An 18,276-nucleotide genomic window follows, 5' to 3' on the forward strand; every position below is an offset into this window, starting at 1 on the left:
AATCTCTCGGTTCTTTAGATCTGTCAACTCACAGCTCCTCCGCCGGGTCGCCGCTTGCGTTGAGGGTTCCCTCTCCGATTGAGCTTCCTCTCAGCGCCCGTCCTAATAGACACTTAAATCTTATTAGACTCTCCTCATATTCTTTAGTATTAGGAATAATATAGGCTATTACAGCTTACTACTTGGCACCGTCTGTTAGGATTCTTGCTTCCGCATCATCTGTGGCTTTATCAGGGCCTCAGATCCACCATCAGCTGCTGGCAGAAGTTTCCACGTTGAAATTAGGAGGTTTCCTTCGTCCTAACGGGCGATTGCCTTTCGCCTCATTATTCCTCCGGCATCCCCCTTTCTCACGCGTTGTCCTCCAGACTTCCCCGCACCCCCAAAGGGTCTCCAAACGTGGAAAGATCAGAGTTAGGTGACAGAGCCTGTCTCCTTAACTCTGCACCGCCCTGGTGCCACCACCGGAAGTCCTTAAAATCTACAAGTCTTAAAGTTGCCAAGTTTGGAGACCACTAATCTAAAGGCGTCTGGGAGATCTAGGTTAAAAAAATACCTCATAGTGAAGGATTACTCTGCAGGTAGAGGGAGCAGAGGCTCTAGGCTTATTTTGCTCCCAGAGATTTTGGTCAAGACTGCTCCTTCTCTACATTTGCTTTCTGGGCAGAGCAAGGTTAAGGACTCTCTCCTTATTCCCTGAGATCTTGTGGAATTTTATCTGCATGCGGGACAACCACCCCGCTCCTGAGGAATTCTTAAGGGATCGCAGTGATAAGGCTTGAATAATTTTTTAGTCTCTTGAATAAAATTGATTTTAAAATGTTTAGTTTTGACAAAAACTGTGAATGTTTATTTCTTTGACTGTACTACTTTTGGAAATATGCCTTAGAAACACCAATGTTTTAAAGATGTGAAATTTCCAATAAATTTTGGACCTGCTTAAACATTTTCTAATGCAGGAATAAATAGGACGGATTAAGAGACATCAGTGATACAGGGTGTGTAAAAATGAGATGAGTAAATTTAAGAAAAAATAGAAATAGGCAAGTTTTTAAGTAAATTGAAATCTGATTTATTTCCCAGTTTTTTATTGTTTTTAAAGATTGTCTTGGTTAAAACTCCAGTAAACCTATACCTGCAGTGTATCAAGTTATGCTAGGCAGAAGAAATTACATAACTATTTGTAAAGAGTCAGGGTGATCTCTTCTGAAGCAGCATTCCCCTCCTTGGAGAGCTGCAATTTTTTCTTTTAGTCCCAGAAGCAAAGAAAATGTTCACACAGCAACAAGTGCTTATGGCAGGTTCCTGGTGATGTTAAGACAGAAGAAAAGGACAATAGGGACCAAAGTTATTTTCTGTGGAGTGTGGAACTTAATAATTTCTACAAAAAAAGAGTAGAGTATGAGAAAGAACTCCACCTAAACATCGGTGTAACTCAAAGCAGAAAGTCTTTTGTTTTATTGATTATTCTTAAGTGCATTCTAGCCAGGACTGAGAAGAAAAAATTAGTATTACAAGTTAAGGAAGATAGTGTTAAAAATATTTGAGGTATGAAATCGACATATTGTTGGCTCTGTTAATTGTGAACTTCTTTCCAAAGGACAAATATAAGAAAGTTTCTGAAATCCCAAGCTTGTTGTTCTTAAGAAACAAAATAAGAAAATAAATGTCTTTCTTGTCTAGAAAAATATTCATTTCCTTTATTTTTTATTTAATTTTTTTGCATGCATGCATTTTATTTTATATATAGAGAAAAAAGTGTACCAATAAAGTGTTTCAACAGTTTGGATTGATTTTGAAAGAATAGTTATTTTTATTAAGATTTCCATTGGGAGGGATAAAAACTCATGTTGCAGGAGAAATGGCTCAAGATCAATCCTTTGAATCCCCCACCTAAAGTGATTTTTTGGTGTATTAGAGTAGAAAGAGTCTGCTTTGCCTAAAGAGTTGTTAGTGAAAATATAACATGATTCAATATAAAGCAACTTGTATGTTTCTATACAGCAAAGCTTGTTCACAAATTAGCTGGGTTGATCTGAATTTGAATTGATTCACCCAACCCTTTTAATTTGTAAACTGGTGCCCATTAGCATATTACTCTTAAATGGATTACTATTGAATTAAGTATTAGAGATAAAAGAAACGCACTCATGAGATTTTGACTATTCTATACTTAAACAAAATTTGAATCCAGTTCCAAATTTAAATATTCTTTTCAAATGGCTACAAAAATTGTTTATCCTGTTCTTAAAATAATAATAATAATAATAATAATAACAACAACAACAACAACAACAACAACAACAACAACAACTTTTCTTAGATGGGATCAACATTAAAACATGATCACAGATTTATTATTTAAATACAAAGACAAATGGAATACCTATTTGAAAAGATATGTAATATCCACAGCCTTTTTCTCCTATTTTAAAAGAACATACTCTCTTCTATTTTAAACTTTTGCTATTGGATGATAACTTGCTGAAAGAAATATTATTGAATTAACGTTGAGCAAGGAGAGATGTCATGGGGTCATAAAAGTATAATTTGTCTTGAGATCAATATAGATTGCTCTTAACGATTTGATTAGTGTCCTAGGCCCCCTATCTCAGCTTGATTATCAGATATGTTGATGATGCTCTTCGAATTTCTAGCTGTTATATACAGAATATTAGCTACCCCCATTGTAGCCACCTTGCATCTGGCAGTGCCAGTTTGGGAAAGGTTGTCTAAGGGAATAAAGAAAGGAATCACAGGGAATTAATGGATCTTACAAATTTAATTGGAGTACCAAAGTCTCTAGATGGCAACTAGGAATGGGGAAACGGTTTAAATTTATCCCCTTATAGCAGTCCAGATCTCCTTAATCAGGGATTCTTGTAATAGGGCATGCTTGTAACATCTTATGGACTGCTTGTAACATCTTATGGACTGCTAGCCTTAACTTGCTGTTGCCTGAAAATATGCAGTGCCTTGTAGTACTGAGTTATGGCTGGGCCCTACTCAGACAATGTCTTTTCTGATTTTTTCTTCCTAGATCAGTGACTTAACAAACCAGCCCTATTGTATTTTGTTGGGATTATTGAAGTTAATAGGTATGATAAAAAATAGGAGAGCTAGTTTGGTGTGGTGATTAAGGCACCAGACTAGAAATTGGGAAACTATGAGTTCTAGTCCCAGTTTAGGCATAAAGCCAGCTGGGTGACCTTAACCCAATCACTTTGTCTCCAGCCCTAGGAAGCAGACAAGAGCAAACTACTTCCAGAAACTTGGCCAGGAAAACTTCAGGGACTAGGCCAGCCATGACTCTCAGGAGCCAAGACAGACTTGGAGATACAAATGATATTTACAAATATTAAAAAATAGCAACAGCTCCTGGTCCTGTGTTTATGTCCTGCTCCCTGATTCTATAGTTATGTCCTGGCTTGTTCATATCCATAAGCCCATAATGTTCTATACTCTGCAGAGCAAGTTTGCAAGTTAACTAAATATTTCAGAATTTTAAAGAGTCAAGAAAATCGTTTATAAACCATATTTTGAAAGTGAGATTAAAATTAATGCAATAGTATACTTGTGTATTATTTTCAAAAATGAATGTAAGGGAAACAGAATTATTTTTAATATGATGTTTCCTCCTCCTTTTTCTTCTTCTTTTGCAGCAAATTCCATAAAGCGGGAAATGCAAAGTGATGATGAGGATTCTAACAGAAAGCGTCTAAAGAGGGAAGATGGGATCATTGGGCAGGATGAAGGGAGCAGTTTGGAAGAGCCCCTGATTGAAAACCAGGAGATTGGGGAGAACAGAAAAATGCAGGAGCTGTCAGGCGAGGGAGGAATCCGGCTTCCGAATGGTAAACTGAAATGTGACGTCTGTGGCATGGTTTGCATTGGGCCCAATGTGCTTATGGTACATAAAAGGAGTCACACTGGTAAGCAGCCAAAAGAAAAAAAATGTGATGACTGCCTTTGGCATCTGATGTTGATATTGCCTACGTCTATTCTCTAGTATTTCTCAATTCATCATTGATAATCATGTGCAGTAATGGGAAATCCTTTCTTTTCAAACTGTGCTTACTAGGAAGTAAATATTAAAAAACATACTTTTATGTTCTTATCTCTTTCACAGTAATGTTTGAGAAATGATAACTTCCATATTAAGTCTCCTTAGAGACTTAAATTGGCTGTCTTTAAATATGAACCTCTATTTTTATTGATTTTACAAAATCCTCTCCTTCTATCATTTCTGGAGGCCACTTGGTGATATAAAATATTTAATAACATTAGAATATCCTTCACAAGAATGACACAGAGACAGGTGACAGATCCAGCATGGAAACAGTCTACCAGCTTCCAGTCTCTATATGCCAAGTAGTCTCCATTTTTAGAGAAATCTGAATTTATTGGGGAACTGTCAAGAATGGCATATGGTTAAGGTGGACTCACAAATCAGATTTTGGTATGTTGCATATCCACAATGAAAAGTATATTCGTGTGTACAACCCCCCTCCCCCGTCCTTAAAAATACCAAAAGCTACCATGCCTGAAACTGATTAACACATCCCTATCCACAGAACTCTGGGATCAGCTTGCTTGGACTTTCTCCCCTGTTTTGTTAGATACCTTATAGGAAGGATCTAACCTGTAGCTGCTTAACTAAATACAACCTTCATCTAATGCTACCAGTGCATCTTCCTTGGTACTTCCTGGACTAAGATAGTCACTCTGCTATCAAGAAACCAGGATTTATTTTTTCAATTTCAGTGTTTAATATGCCTATGGAGTGAGAAGACTCTATCCTTACTCTGAGGAAATGTTCATAAAAGCACACCATAGGGGAGTTGATGGAATTTTCTAAATGTAGCTATGTTTGACGTATACTTATTTCATAATGCATTTTGCCCGGTAATAATTCCACTCCAATAACTTGTCTGATAACTCGTTCCTGAAAGTGCTGATCTCTTCAGTGTTGTCTGAATAGCATTTACAAGGATTTCATTCTTTCCTTGCCTTTCACAGAAATATTGCAGACCCATTTGGCAGGGGCCATGTTCACTTGGTCTCTTGTATTCTGCTTTCCCTTCATTTCCAGTGTAAGCTGCTTTCCCCAGACAATGTCTTTTGCTCTCTTCCTCCAAAACTTTCCTCTAGAAATGCAGAAACAGCTTCCATCTTTCACACTTTAAATATATTTCTCCCAAATAACTTCTATTTAGCAAGCTGTTGTGTGAAGAGCAAGGAAGATTTGCTTTATACATTGATTAATTGCTTATATGGAAGAGAATAATCTTTCTCTCAACATTCCCTGCCTCCACATATAGTTGGCTTCTCCTTCTCTCTTTCTTTTCCTTTCCTCACAAGAAAGAAGGGAACAAGACTAACTCCCTTTGTTTTGTCCCCTGGAGGCTGATTAAGGTGAAATACAAAACAACAACAAAAGGGCTGTGTTGACAAAGGAAATTGTTGCAAGGAAAGCAGAAGAAACCAGAGTAAGGTTTTTTTGTTGGGGAAGGATGGAGGTTTTCCTGGGGGCCTTGCAGATGGCCAGGCTTTATCTTAGCCAAGTGAAATGAAAATTAAGCAGAGCATGAACAGGTTGTTCTGACTACTTAAGGGCAGATGGACACTACTAGAATGGACAGGTTTGCTTTTTTGTGGGCAGATAAGACTTGCAGAGAGCCAGTCACCAATGTTCCTCCTTTGTAATCATTTGATTAGTAGAGAGTGCCTCATCTTCCCCCTCCCAGCTTTGCAAAAACCTTCTTCACTTGTAAAGGAAATAAAATATTGGGATGTTAAAACCAGTTTTAGCTGGTACTGGTGCTGATTAGAATGGCAATGTGCTAACCCAATTTTTGTCTATTGTGGCTGTTTTGCCCAGTCCCCCTCCAAGGGATCAGCAAGACTGCCCCATGAGTTTACTCCTGTGTAACCCGGCTACCTCCCTGGCTAAAAACAAAAGTTCCCTGTTTGCACCACACCTAATGACTGCAACAGGAGGAAGCTGGGACAAAGTGGAATGGTAAGACCCAGGAAGATCATCAATTACTGGAGGGACAATTTACTTTTTTTTTTTTTTTGCAACTGTGCCATTTGGAAGAATCCGTAGCCAATTCTATTTTAAAAACTGTTTCTAAGACCTGCTGTGGGAGTGAGGGACCTGTAGGAGATTTAACTTTATGGATGTGATGATTGGTCTGGCAGGGAACAGGATCCATCTGGTCACTTCAATCTACACATTTCATTAACAGTGTATCTTTATTGGTGTGCAGCCCATCTGACAGGACTTTGCTTGGAAATTAGTTGTATGTACAATGATCTGTCACCCTCTTCCAATAATTTAACAATACAGAAGGCTGCATACCTGAAGTAGGAAACTCAAATTAATTTTATTTGGACTGGTCAACAGCAGAAAATTTCTACAATAATAACATACCTTCCTGAAAATGATCTCATTTCACAGAGCAGTTGCTCTCCCTATTTGTATCAAGTATGTTTCTATTTGAATTAGCAAAGTTTTGTATCAAGGAATTTCCACCGCTGTATACAGGAAGGTCCCAAGCGATAGATCTATTTTTCAAGAAAGTAAGATTTCATCCATAATAGACCATCTTCTTAATTCAGCTATCCACTGCTCCTCCATCTTATTTAGATTCAGCTTTTATTTGTTGGATCATATGTAATTGATCATAGCCTCTAAGAAACTGTAAGCATCTGCACTTTTTTTGATTCAGATGGAGATAAAGTTGTATATCATTTTTGTGTGGTATAGATGGCTCCACACTCAAAATTCCCGATTTCTTCCTCCAGTGTTTTATGTGAACTCTGAGTAGCAAGAATCAAAGGATAGCATCCTATGTATAAACAATAATAATAAATTCTTAAGTTACTCTCTCATATTGGTCCAGCAGAGAGGAATGGAACCTCTGATTTCTTCCGGCTCCCAAATCACTGAGACATCTATCCATATTTCGTATTCATTAGTATCAAACACTGCTGAGAAGTCTAGAAAGATTAACATGGTAGTATCTCCTATCCTTTTGCTTTCAGAGGTCACTGTCTTTCATTGCTATACCCAAGTCCAAAGCAAGAGTAATTGGCCTCTTTCAGAATAGTGACACCTTGCTTGTCATCTTGCCCTGACAGTGGATATATTTCAGTGGGTAGTAGAAAAATCATAGGATCCAGCTCTAGATCACAGCACAGCCTCTTTCAGGATATCAGCTCCTTGCATAAAGAGGTATTGTTTCTCACCCATCTGGCTACTCTTTCCTGCCCACCTTTATCAGCTGAAATGGGCAAAGTTCTAGAGAATGAAATGTCCTTTCCTTGATTCTCAATATCTTTCCAATTGTATAAGACACCATTGATCTGTAGTGGCATATTATACAGTAGCTTGTTTTTAGCATTAATTGGCAGCGATCAGCATCTGAAAAAATATTCTGCGTATTGTAAATATTAGTTATGACTGATTCTGTTCACAGAAAATAAAAAGCCAAATTGCTTCCCTTGCCTGTGTGGGAGAATGTAATTACTAGGAAACAACAACACAATGTTACATCTAACATTAAGAAGCCTAGATCTGGCTATTATGGTTTGAAGATCTGGTTTATAAGAAGAAAACATGGTAGCAGACATTGTGCAGATATAACATTAAACCTGTTTCCATGCAACATACCAAATCACAATTTACTGAATAACCCATTATTGACTGGATTCACACAGCATATCAAACCATAAACCTAAGTTTACACGATATGTCAAAATGTAAATAATTTCATTTGGTGGATATGTGAATCAACTTAACTTTTCTATGACTGGGAAGTTCCAGAATCCAAGGAAAGCTCAGTAAAAGTGATTGGGTCATCATCAGGACAGGCAGCTTTTATTTGTATACTTGCTTATTACCTCTAATATTCTCTAATATTAGGCCTTTAAAAAAAATAAAGTGGGGAAGGGGAGAGAAATTCCAAAAGCCCACAAAGGATTAACAATCAAAAACAAGAGAGAGAAATTGAGAAGTGAGGAATATCTAGTCTAGAGCAAAATACGGCTGCATATTTTCTTGAAAAGACTAAAAATGGCTCAGAAATAAAACACATGCTTTGTATATAGAAGACTGTGGGATCAATCTATGGTATCTTTGTTAAAAAGGATCCCAGATGGTGAGGGAAAACTCTTCCTGAGGGTTTGAAAAGTTGGTGCCATTTATAACACATAATACTTAACTTAATACTCAGCTTCATCTCACAATAATGTGGTTTCATACATTCAAGAAAACATTTAATTGTTTGGATGTTTTCATGTGGAGAGCAGTGTTACAAAGTAATTGTCACTAATGTACCCTGGATATAAAACATAGGAATTCACTTTAAAGCAGTTTCAAATGTTAGGTTGTGATATACTGGCAGAGATAATTTGGACATTTTATACTTCAGGCACTTCAGCTTTTTCTAAAGTAACATTATGATCTTAAAAAAAGAAAGAAAGATTATATAAGCAGTGCTCTTCTCAGAGCCATTACATTTCCTCTATTGAGGAATACTTTTTTGTTCTTTTTCAGAATAAAGCAGTGGTGCATTGACTATTCAGATGTTCTCAACCGTACAAAAATTATTTCTGTTTTGATGTAATTTTGTTCTCTGTTTTTGCTGACCCCAGGCATTGCTTAGATGTTTTATCAAATGAAACTTTCCCTTTATGGAAAAGTAGTTTACATGTTTAAGTCTTTTAGTTTAATTTCAAAACGAAAATAGTGGCTATTCTTAGGTAAAAGGTAGAACTTTCAGTGGTGGGATTCAGCCAGTTCGCACCACTTCGGCAGAACCAGTAGCTAATTTTTTGTTGCCCAGGCCCAGAATGGACTTCCAGAAGTGGCATCCACACAGAGAACCGGTTGTTCACATATTTGAATCCCACCACTGAGAACTTTATTAGTAGTATGGTAACACCAAGGAAACTGATGGGCTGGCAGGGTTGTTGCAAACAGTGATCTAAATATACAGCCAAATGAAGTATCTGATTTCTGAGATGATGGAATGAATTGGACCTCTTTCATCTACAAAGGAGATACCGCATTATTTAGATTTTTTTAATCTCACCTTTATTATTTTTATCAATAACTCAAGGTGATGACCATACCTAATTCTCCTTCGTCCTCTTATGTTCTACACAATAACAATCTTGTCAGATGGGTTGGGATGAGAGAGAGTGACTGACCCAAAGTTATCTAGCTGGCTTTCATACCTAAGGTAGGACTAGAACTCACCATCTCCCATTTTCTAGCCTGGTGCAATAACCATTAGATCAAATTATTACCTTCTATGTAATCTTCTTTTTCATTTATCCATAGCTAAGATTCTGTCTAATGTGCTAACTTGTTTACTTTTGCCAAAGTTTATCTTCTAACTGCTGCCTGACAGAGTCTGTTACCTCGGAACTCTTATCCCCCTATTGAGCTCCAAGTGTAAATTACTGCTGAAGTAACACACGAGAGCTGTTTTGAAATATGATTGAAGGATTTCAGAACTGACATTACACATACACATTACACACAGCACACACATACACACATGCATACAGACACCCATACATACCTTGTAACTATATGGAGAAGAATATGTTAACTACCTTTCTTTTTAGTCACTAGTTGCTTGCATTTGAATCAACCTGGAAGAAATAAAATAAGTTTATTACACATCGCTTGCCTAGTCTCCTGGAAGCTTTTCTTTTTAGACTTGTGGTGATGTAACCCCCCCAGTGTAAACAGAAGTAGGCAGTAATTGTGGTTATGAAATATAATTAGCTGCTGAGCTGCTGCACTCTGGCATGATATTAATATGCATCATGAATTATTTCTTAGCCTTTTGTGAAACTTGTATACAAAATTCTACAAATAAGTTTTGATATATAGGTATCGATTGGGGCATAGCCAAGGGTATTGTGTCAATTACTTAAAACCGTCCTCAGTAACAGAATGGCCAAACTGTAATTTTGAGTCACCTTCCAGAAACATTCAATACTCTGAACAGTGAAGTTTTTCCTTAGTTAATGATATTAAATGATTGTACCTTGAAAATCTGAAATAAACTCTAGTTAGGGGGAACCAAAGGATTAATCAACTCAGGAGAAAACATACAGGCTGTGTTTGGATCCTTTCTGCTTCTGTTGCAGAAAACCACAGACGCCCTCATGCCATGCAACGTATATCCTTCCTGCCTGATTCAGATCTACTGAATAGGAGTGTCCCCCCCCCCTCTCAGCAGTTGGTTCCACAGACAAATTCTTGTTACCCTTAGGAAGTTTTTTGTAATATTCAATTAGAATTCACTCTGCCAGTTATTATTCTATGACCTGCATCCTGAATCAAAATATCCTTTTTCTTTCAAGTATTTGAGAGAACACACCCAATTTCTTCCTTCTCTCTTCATCAGCCTAACCTGTCCCTGATTGTACTTGATGCCCATTCATGAAATTTACCATTTTTAAAATCCTTCTTAAAAATGTATTCTGATTATTCAAGTTTTGATTTTAATCAATTCAGAAAAAATAGGTTTATTCCTGGGATTTGGAAATTACATTTATGTGGATGCAACTTAAAAGTGCATTTGTTTTCCTTTCGTGGTACTAGCTCATATCCAAGACAGTACATTAGGGTTTGACAAAATTATCAGCTACTTCATTCAGTATGCTAGGGTGCAGTTCCTCTGGTATAAGATGGTATTAATCTTATATATAGCCTCCAAAGCTAAATTAATCAAGTGTTTCACAATTAAAATTAATTAGGGGAACTGCTTTGTATCTGTCAAAAGCATGACATATTTTTTTCCTCTGACCGTACAGCCCTTTGTGCAAAAATTGGCTACCTTCATATAAGTCCCTGGGCCTGAACTGTCAAGACAGAAAAGGCTTGAATATCAGGAACGGCAAGTAGACATATTAACGCTATTAATAGTCATATGAAAAGCTTTGCAGATAGTTGAATTACAAATGTAATTTGATTTCTAAAATCTAAGTTTACAATTTAGTTTGAATTCACAAGAACTGAAACTACAACCTATTTTAGCTTAGTATTAATTAGCATTAATTATATTTAATCTGCTAACCTATAAAATGTACAGCTTCAGATTGCTTAGAAGTTACTTCACTGTTCCCTCATCAATATACCTAAATTATTTAAGAAGAACAATAATATAAACAATAATGTTCTTTCCTTGCAGAGTTAACCGACCTGTTACTTTGTCAGTCACATCACAACATTGCAGAAGAATGTTTTGACAGTTATAAATTGAGGATTCCCTCTGCCATGTTTTAAATGGTTCTTTACTTGCAGATAGAGAAATGTATTTGGCCATGCTAATGTCTGCTTGAATTGTGGAAGAGAATTTATCATTGATGAAGCTTAAAATGCCTGTATACAATTCTTACATTTGCAGTTTTAATTTTGTGGCAGGAGATAATTTAATGCTTCATGATTTTCAGATGATTTTGTAGCTTTTTCTTGGATTCTGCAGGGTTGTATGAACATAACATACTTAATTTGATCATTGGTCCTCCTAGCTGTTTCTGAGCTTTCCTTTTCTACAACTGTCCTTTCCTTAGCATAGCTCTTGTCTGCTTCAAGTATTGCAATTGTCCCATTTAATTTAGATGCCTACAATAGCTGAATAATGAAGTCATGGGGCTTGATTATCAGATAATGTGGTTTGAAAAAAAGGCTACGAAAGAGCCGCTAACTAAGGCCAATCTAGCTGCTATGAATTGCTCCCTTATTTTTCAGATGGTTGTAATATACTGTATGTCGAGGAAGAAGTTTTTCAACCTATCTAGATATTAATGGTCATTCAATTAGTGTTTCTTAGTGTTGTTTCTCTTCTTTCATCTGCTATAGGTGAGCGTCCCTTTCACTGTAACCAGTGTGGAGCTTCCTTCACCCAAAAGGGGAATCTACTGAGGCACATCAAATTACACTCTGGAGAAAAACCATTCAAATGTCCCTTCTGTAGCTATGCCTGCCGAAGAAGGGATGCCCTCACAGGACACCTCAGGACACACTCTGGTGAGTTTCTTGCATTTTTGCTTTTAGCACTAATGCCAGACTGAACTCTGCACAACAGTGTTCTTTCAATCAGTCAGTCCACGTGTCAGTCCATCTGGATCTATAAAGTCTCCGTGGATTGAGAGTGCAGGTTCTGGGGCAGCGTGATTTTGTAGCTCTGTGCTCTGAATTTGTTTCTAGGCACAAATGTCAGAGACTGAGTCTTGTCAACCTATGTGCTCTAACATTGAGCTTGGTATCTCTCAGAACTCCACTAAAACTGACTACTACTTGAAAAGAGGCTTATCTCTTATTTTCTAATTACAGTACCCTAGTGCTATAGATGAAATTGGATCAAAACTGAATAGGGAATTAAATATTCTTCAAAATTCAGAATATTACCTGGAAAACCATAATAGCTTTCCCTATATTCTCAGAACTAAGAATGAGGATATATCTTTGTTTTACTCTTTTTATATTTACTCTTTCATAATGTAATTACATTTTAATAACTTAATTATAAGAAATAAATCAGCATGACAATAACTTTTTCAGGCCAAGAATAATATAAAAGTTCACAAAAGATTAAGCTGTTTTTCAATTTCAATTTTCCCCAAACTCAGTATAATATAACTTTGTAAACCATGATTACTACCTGCCAATTTTTAAAAAAGCATTTGAGATGGAAACTGATCCACAATTTTGCTTTTAATTTTTTGCAAAATGTTCCATTTAGAGTTCTTGCGGATATATGAAAGAAAAATGTTGGGCAATTATCAGTCTATCAGTGTTTAAAGTTTTTTTTCCTCGAAAGGAAAAAGAAGATATAGTTCTAAGAAAGATGGAAGGGTTACAAATTGATGATATTGTTATCTGGAGCATTTGTAAAATCCAGTGAATGAATTACAGTAAGGTGGTTGCGTGATAATTGCCTCTCCAAAAGTACTTCCAATACTTAGCAAAGGAGTTGGAATAAATTCTGCTTTCTCTGTCTGAGGAAAATACTATCCTGTTCTGATGAGACTCTGCCTTTGAATTTTTAATTTACATTATCTTCAACTTCAGGATACTCTCAATTAATTTTACTCCATCTGAAGACAATTCTGTAAAAGTTGCCAAATCTAGGGAGCTTCTTTTTGTGCTATTAAGCTAAAGTTGAGTTAACAATACTGAAATCAGCTCATTTAAGTGGCATCGTGAGTTGATTCATACTATTGCTCATACTATTGCTTTACTTGTTTATTTTTTGATAGATTAAACATACAAAAGTGCTTATATCAACAGACATATTTCAAGTTAATATTTTGTTTGTCGTTTCAAGCTAACACACTTCAAGTAAAGTTGGGAAGTTCTAAGAGAGTTCTGACTGATGTTAGTTTCAACAAGTAAAAGGGAACTAGGGCAACAAGTATGAAATTTGCATATTCAAGTTACCAAAATGAAGTAAATCACTGTTGGGATCCAGAATAACTTAAAATGCAAGATAGTTAAAGGAAATAGAGACAAATAAAAAGCAAACCATAACCTCTCAAACTGTTCATAATCGATAAAAGTATAAAATGCATTCTCTGTTTTTGCTTCTTTCTATTATGAGCATATATCTTGGTTTCACCAATTTCAGTAAAGTATTTTTCAGCAACATTTTACCAGGCCCCAGCCCTGTCAGTACCTGACTTGTATCCAAAAGAATCAATTTGTTGTTATACCATGCTACAAAGGTACTGTATGGTGGGATGGCATAGTTTTCTGAAGTTCCCTAGGCTTAACATTGGTAAGTTAAAGTTCTTAAATGTAATCAAAATTTTTTTTAACAAAGTATCAGTCCTGAATCTGTCCTAATGATGCTCTTAAAGCCACCAGGAATCATATGATTTTGGCACTATATAGCCAGCTTGGGCTGGTGGTTAAGTTCTAGTCCTGCCTTAGGCATGAAAGCCAGCTGGGCAAGTCTCAGTAACTCAGACAAACTCACCTCACAGAATTGTTGTTGTGGGGAAAATAGGGAGAAGGAAGGAGTATTAGGCCTGTTCACCATCTTGAATTATTTAGAAAAATAATAAAGGCGGATACAGAAATAATAGAGGTTTTATTGTGCACAAAAATCAATGAGGTTTTGTCCTGTGGATTTCTTACTTTGTTTGATTTCAGATGTTTGACACCCCAAATGCAGGGCCTTATTTCCCTTCTTTTTTTTTTGTGAAGGTGGCTAATTCAAACTGTTATTAGTACAAAAGATTACACAAAGCTTTTTATTCCAGATTGAAAATAAGAAGAGATATATTATAAATAATTAAAATTATGGTTTCCACAATGCCTATAGATGAGTAGAGGACACATGTAGATATTTGTGGGAAAAAGTGACTTACTTAAGGGATAGAATAAAATACAACTATACTGTGGGAAATGTATAAATTGCAAGGAAAGAAATTCTCAAGGATTTCTTTGAGATGTAAACATTAACTAAATGTATCCATGAGTTTTTGACTGAAGAAAAACAAACATCACTGGAAGTTGCGAAGAAACATACACAAGTAGTTTTAGAGCACTTGTTTCATGTGGCTACATGATCGTCATATTCTCTGAAGTGATTTGAAAATGAGTATGCCAGAGCCCAAGATTGATTTCTTTCAAGCTCTTTTAAAATACTGATTTTTTTAGAAGAAACTTCTCACTATTAACCCACCAAACATTTTTCTTTTGGAATTTTTGTAATGAGAAAGCAGTGTAAAAAAACATTAAATAAATGATACATTACTAAAGCAGCAAAACTCAGAAATATAAAGCAACTATTAAAGAAACTTAGTATCATCCAGGAGACAAAATCATGACATTTCTGATCAGCTATTTATAGATTATTGGTGTTCTTTCAAGTATCTAATGGAAATTAAAGCATTCTAAAATAAAGAAATACTGCTAGGAATATAGTTTGGCATTGCTATTGCTGCATACAAGGTTAGATGCAAGAAGGACAGGTTCTTCAAAGTGGAAATTTGAAGGCTTGAGGCAGCTTTTTTCCCACAGAAAATATGAAGATATTTGAGCTACAAGACAGACTAAGATGAACTTCAGGATCTCTGAAAGTAATTAATGGGAAGTATGCTACCCCACAGCACATAAGAAACTCACATAACAGCCTATGGGCATGAAACCTCATAGGTACTAAGAATGCTTTTTCCAGTGTGACCTAGAAGTTCATAAATTCTGAATTCATAATGTATGGGACATCTACAGTATAGAAAGCATTCTTTTAACTGTCTTTTAAAATCTTCTATTAAAAGGATCAAGAATAACTCATACAAATTTTCTTCACATTCTGTTTTATAGTCTTGGTGAACATGTCATGTATGAATGCATAGCTCTTATATATTCCCTACTTTAAAATCTAATAAAAAAACTCTAGTATTAGGAGTTTCATTTGCTACAGTTAAGACAATCACATATATTTTATTTAAGTGCACATAGTAAATAAGTTGTAATAGTGTTAAGTCAATTTTTAACATAAAATTGCTCTTAATTTTCCTATAGCTGAGTCCTACATTCTTTCCCTCACTCTGGGGAAGGGGGTGAGTGCCTAGAGAAGATTTTGATGTGGTTACATTGGTAACAGACTCTCCTTTTCACAGTCCCAGCCTCTGGCTTGCTTCAGTGTGAGCTGAACAAGTGTGAGCTCTTCCTGTCATTCTGATGGTCAGGACCACTTCAAGAGTTCTTCATTTACTTTTTGCATTTGGTTTTGGCCTTCCTGTTTTGAATTTTCAGCAGAACCAATCACTTGCAAACTAACAGACAGCAACAAACATCTAGGGATATCTCCAAGAATCATTTCCAGTGACAGGAGTGAACAAGAGATTCAAACTCCAGTTATGCAACAATACACTCCTGCTGGCCACAAATTTCCCTAGAAGGAAAATTGTTGTGGATAGGCTGCAGTTGGCCCAGGTTGTCCTATTAATTGAACATGGTTCATCTGCCAAAATTCCAACCATAAAGTGTTCCAGCTGCAAAGAGGGATTCAGAATAACAGAATAACAGAGTTGGAAGGGACCTTGGAGGTCTTCTAGTCCAACCCCCTGCTCAAGCAGGAAGCCCTATACCATTTCAGACAAAAGGATTAAGCAAATGTGGTAGACCTCCAAGGGTGTACCCACAGCCCCACACCCCTCCGATCTCCAGAGGACGTACAAGGTGCTTTGGCAAGGTTCACTGTGGCTACAATCCACCTGAATCTCCTTCTCTCACTGAGGTCAATGCATCCCCTCCCTGGAATCTGGTCAATGATTTACAATGGGTGTAAAAAATTACTGCAAAAAACTGAAGGGTTTATTTTTAAGATGAATGTGGACAATTGATCCAAATGATCTGCAGGGCTACAAAAAGGCTTTTAAATATGCTTAGCCTAGCTATTTCTTAATTTTTAAAAGAAGTGGGAAATGAATAAATAAATGCAAAAATTCAGTTTGAAACTAAAATGATATTTTCAGCAAATGGGAATAAATACACCCTGTATAACTATCCTATCTTTAGATCTGTACCTCTCTTCAAGTGGGATCAATTATTTTTTTCAAGTTTGAAGCACTGAATCTCCTTTTAAAGCATTTCAGGATTAGCACAGAAGGAAGATTTGAACTTAGACTATGATCTAGTGAGAGCATCTCTTGCAGGACTCCTCCCAGTTGAAATCACCCTGAAACCTCTGCAAGGAATCTTTCCAGAGGATCGTGCCCAACATCACTGAGTAATATAAATAGGAATTCACAGCCAGAAAGTTGCAAACTTCAACTGGCCAATAGAACTTTAATTCGGGATAATTATCTGAACCTTTGAAAAACTCCAAGTCTGCCTCTTGTATAAATACATAAAACAAGAACTTGGAACCTCGCTAGTGCTGAAAAACAAGAAACGGGCATTTCCCTGATCAGACAGTCTTTACATTATATTTCCTTAAGGAGCTCAGCAAAGGAGGACTTCTTCCAAATTTGCCAGACTTGACTGGATTGCATCTCCTACAGGAATGCTAAAGGGGAAAAGCCGAGGGAGTCTATTGACCGATTTAAACAGAAAACAAAAGAAAACATTTGCAGCTTTAGTTGTAAAGAACAAAGTTTGGACAAAGGAACAAATAAGTTCCTCTAAGACTCATCTTGAACAACTGACATTAGAAAGAAAGAAAAAAAAATTCTTAGAAAAAAAAAGAAAAATCTGATGCAGTAAGTTAAAAGGAAATCTGGAAGACTGAAATGCAAAGGGACCCCCCCTCCCTTTTTTTTTTTTTTTTTTTTGCAAATTATGGTGCGGATCTCCCTCTCTAATTCAGTATAGCAATCAACTGCTTGTGCCCAGACTCTGAAGAAGCTCTGGGGGAAACTGCAGAGGAGAAGATCCCTCTGAAAGCTGCTTCGATTTGCCACCATCCAAAGGGCTTCCCAGTTTTCAAGGCTTTCCAGGAAAGAAGTAAGAAAGGCCATTTACTTTGGTGTACTTGATTTCCAGGTTAAGGGTGGGAGAAGGCAGCAAATGCAGAGAAGCCATCAGAGCTGCCGAGTCCACCTTCATTCCAGCAGGCATCTCAAATCATCGCCTCTCCTGCCTCTGCTTATTCCAGCACAGTTCTGTCCCCGTTATCTGGCTGAAGATGATGATGATGGGTGGGAGAGAGAGAGAGACAGATAGACAGACTTTATCTACTTTATTCCCTGTTCCCCACAATGAGTGCTGAAGATGTGGCTGCTTTTCTCTGCCTTTCCTCTCCTCTCAATTAGCTGGTTACAACTATATATCTGGACTTTGAGCAGATCATCTCAACTTTTCTGGCTAAGATAGCAAAAGCCATGGGGGGCCTCCTGAGCACAACAGAGGAATTCAGATTATCGGAAAATCTACTAGTTTCCTTTCAAGAGTCCCACTATCACTAAGCCTTCCCACCATGATCCCCAAACTTTGGCCTGTATCAAACTATTCTGCAAGACTCAGAATAACCCTGCTTCCCAGGGGACTGTCACTCATTCCATGAGAAATACAACCATCTTGGTTGTTCTCAACATTGACTCTGTGGCTCCCGAGGACGTGGACAGGATCCTGGGGAGACTGAATGCAACCACATGTTTATTGGATCCGTGTCCCTCCTGGTTGGTACTGGCGGCTCGGGAGGGAACACGAGCCTGGCTCCAGGGAATTACAAACGCTTCTTTACGGGAGGGTGCCTTCCCCGCGGTCCTAAAGGAGGCGGTGGTGAGGCCCCT

General features: G+C 37.0%; 1 protein-coding gene across 1 annotated transcript in view; it reads left to right on the plus strand.

Annotated features, from left to right (window-relative positions):
* Positions 1-3,668: 3,668 nt before the first annotated feature.
* IKZF2 (IKAROS family zinc finger 2) overlaps positions 3,669-18,276 on the plus strand; it is a 49,457-nt gene continuing 34,849 nt past the window's right edge. Inside the window, exons 1-2 of the mRNA XM_029287156.1 lie at positions 3,669-3,932; positions 11,891-12,058. Of these exons, the coding sequence (XP_029142989.1) occupies positions 3,683-3,932; positions 11,891-12,058 (418 nt within the window). The 5' untranslated portion in view covers positions 3,669-3,682. The remainder of the gene's footprint in view (positions 3,933-11,890; positions 12,059-18,276) is intronic.

Source organism: Protobothrops mucrosquamatus, unplaced genomic scaffold (assembly GCF_001527695.2).
Source record: "Protobothrops mucrosquamatus isolate PMUCROS unplaced genomic scaffold, P.Mucros_1.0 scaffold_253, whole genome shotgun sequence".
NCBI classification, from domain to species: Eukaryota; Metazoa; Chordata; class Lepidosauria; order Squamata; family Viperidae; genus Protobothrops; species Protobothrops mucrosquamatus.